Source organism: Austrofundulus limnaeus, unplaced genomic scaffold (genome assembly GCF_001266775.1).
Source record: "Austrofundulus limnaeus strain Quisiro unplaced genomic scaffold, Austrofundulus_limnaeus-1.0 Scaffold201, whole genome shotgun sequence".
Lineage (NCBI taxonomy): Eukaryota > Metazoa > Chordata > Actinopteri > Cyprinodontiformes > Rivulidae > Austrofundulus > Austrofundulus limnaeus.
This window is the reverse complement of record NW_013952603.1, coordinates 200433-201628: the sequence shown is the minus strand read 5'-3', so window position 1 is coordinate 201628 and position 1196 is coordinate 200433. Positions and strand designations below refer to the sequence as shown.

Here is a 1196-nt window from a genome sequence, read left to right as displayed (position 1 = left end):
GACTATGTGTTGGACCACAATGGAAATAAGCTTAATGCTTTATTGTGTTATCCATTTGTGTTAATGTTATTGTGTATTTTATGCAGTACTATTTACATGATAAATAAAATGAAAGGAAGGAAGGCAGGAAGGAAGGAAGGAAGGAAGGAAGGAAGGAAGGAAGGAAGGCAGGAAGGAAGGAAGGAAGGAAGGCAGGAAGGAAGGAAGGAAAGAACGAACGAACTTTAAAAAACTGCTGTCAGTCAGGTCTTTAAAACTCTTCACCCTGATCGTCACACCTGTGTTTTTACTGTTTTATGTTGAAATTATGACAAAAACACTTCACTTCCAGTTCGGAGGATACTATTTTTGGCTAAAATATGAGTCTATGAGACGCACTAAGTGAAAGAAGGCAGAAATAGCTACATTTTGATGAGTAATTTGCGTGTTTTTATTTAAAATGTGTAACTGTACCATCCCTCCTCTCAGCCTCTCCGACTCGACTCACAGATCCAGCAGCAGCCCTCCTCGCTCCTCCTCATCATGGCTGAAACTGCGGGGAAGTTCGACTTTGCCATCGACCGCGGCGGCACCTTCACAGACGTGTTCGCCCGGCTGCCCGACGGCCGCGAGAGGGTCCTGAAACTGCTGTCGCGAGACCCCCAGAACTACAAGGACGCCCCCACTGAGGGGATCCGCAGAGTCTTGGAGGAGGTAGATGGTAGATGATCATGTTCCTGTTTTGTTTTTAAGATAACCCTGTTTTTCCTCTTACAGGAAACAGGACAGGTGTTCCCTCGTCACCAGCCTGTAGACACCTCTCTGATTGGCTGGATCAGAATGGGCACCACGGTGGCGACCAATGCGCTGCTGGAGAGACGGGGAGAAAGGACGGCGCTCCTGGTCACGAGGGGCTTCAAGGACTTGCTGCACATCGGCACACAAGCCAGACCCAAGCTGTTTGACTTGGTCTGTAGTTTTTGTTCTGGTTCTTTGATTATCTCCTCTCACTAACTCTGCATGTGGACTACAGTTGTTCATGTGTCTTTGCAGCGTTGGTTTATTCATTAGCTTGTGTTTCAGAAACTGGAGTTTGCTCCCAGACCAGTTGTTCTGTTAACAATTTAAACAGACGGTTAAAGAAATACAGCAGGTAAAATAAGTATTGAACACGTCAMCATTTTTCTCAGTAAATATATTACTAGAGGTGCTAATGA

At 45.5% G+C, this 1196-nt stretch overlaps 1 protein-coding gene across 1 annotated transcript in view; it reads left to right on the top strand.

The window, feature by feature from the left end:
- oplah (5-oxoprolinase, ATP-hydrolysing) overlaps positions 1-1196 on the top strand; it is a gene marked incomplete in the record, with an annotated part of 23402 nt that overhangs the window by 2392 nt on the left and 19814 nt on the right. Inside the window, 2 exon segments of the mRNA XM_014018759.1 lie at positions 469-693; positions 757-948. Of these exon segments, the coding sequence (XP_013874213.1) occupies positions 523-693; positions 757-948 (363 nt within the window).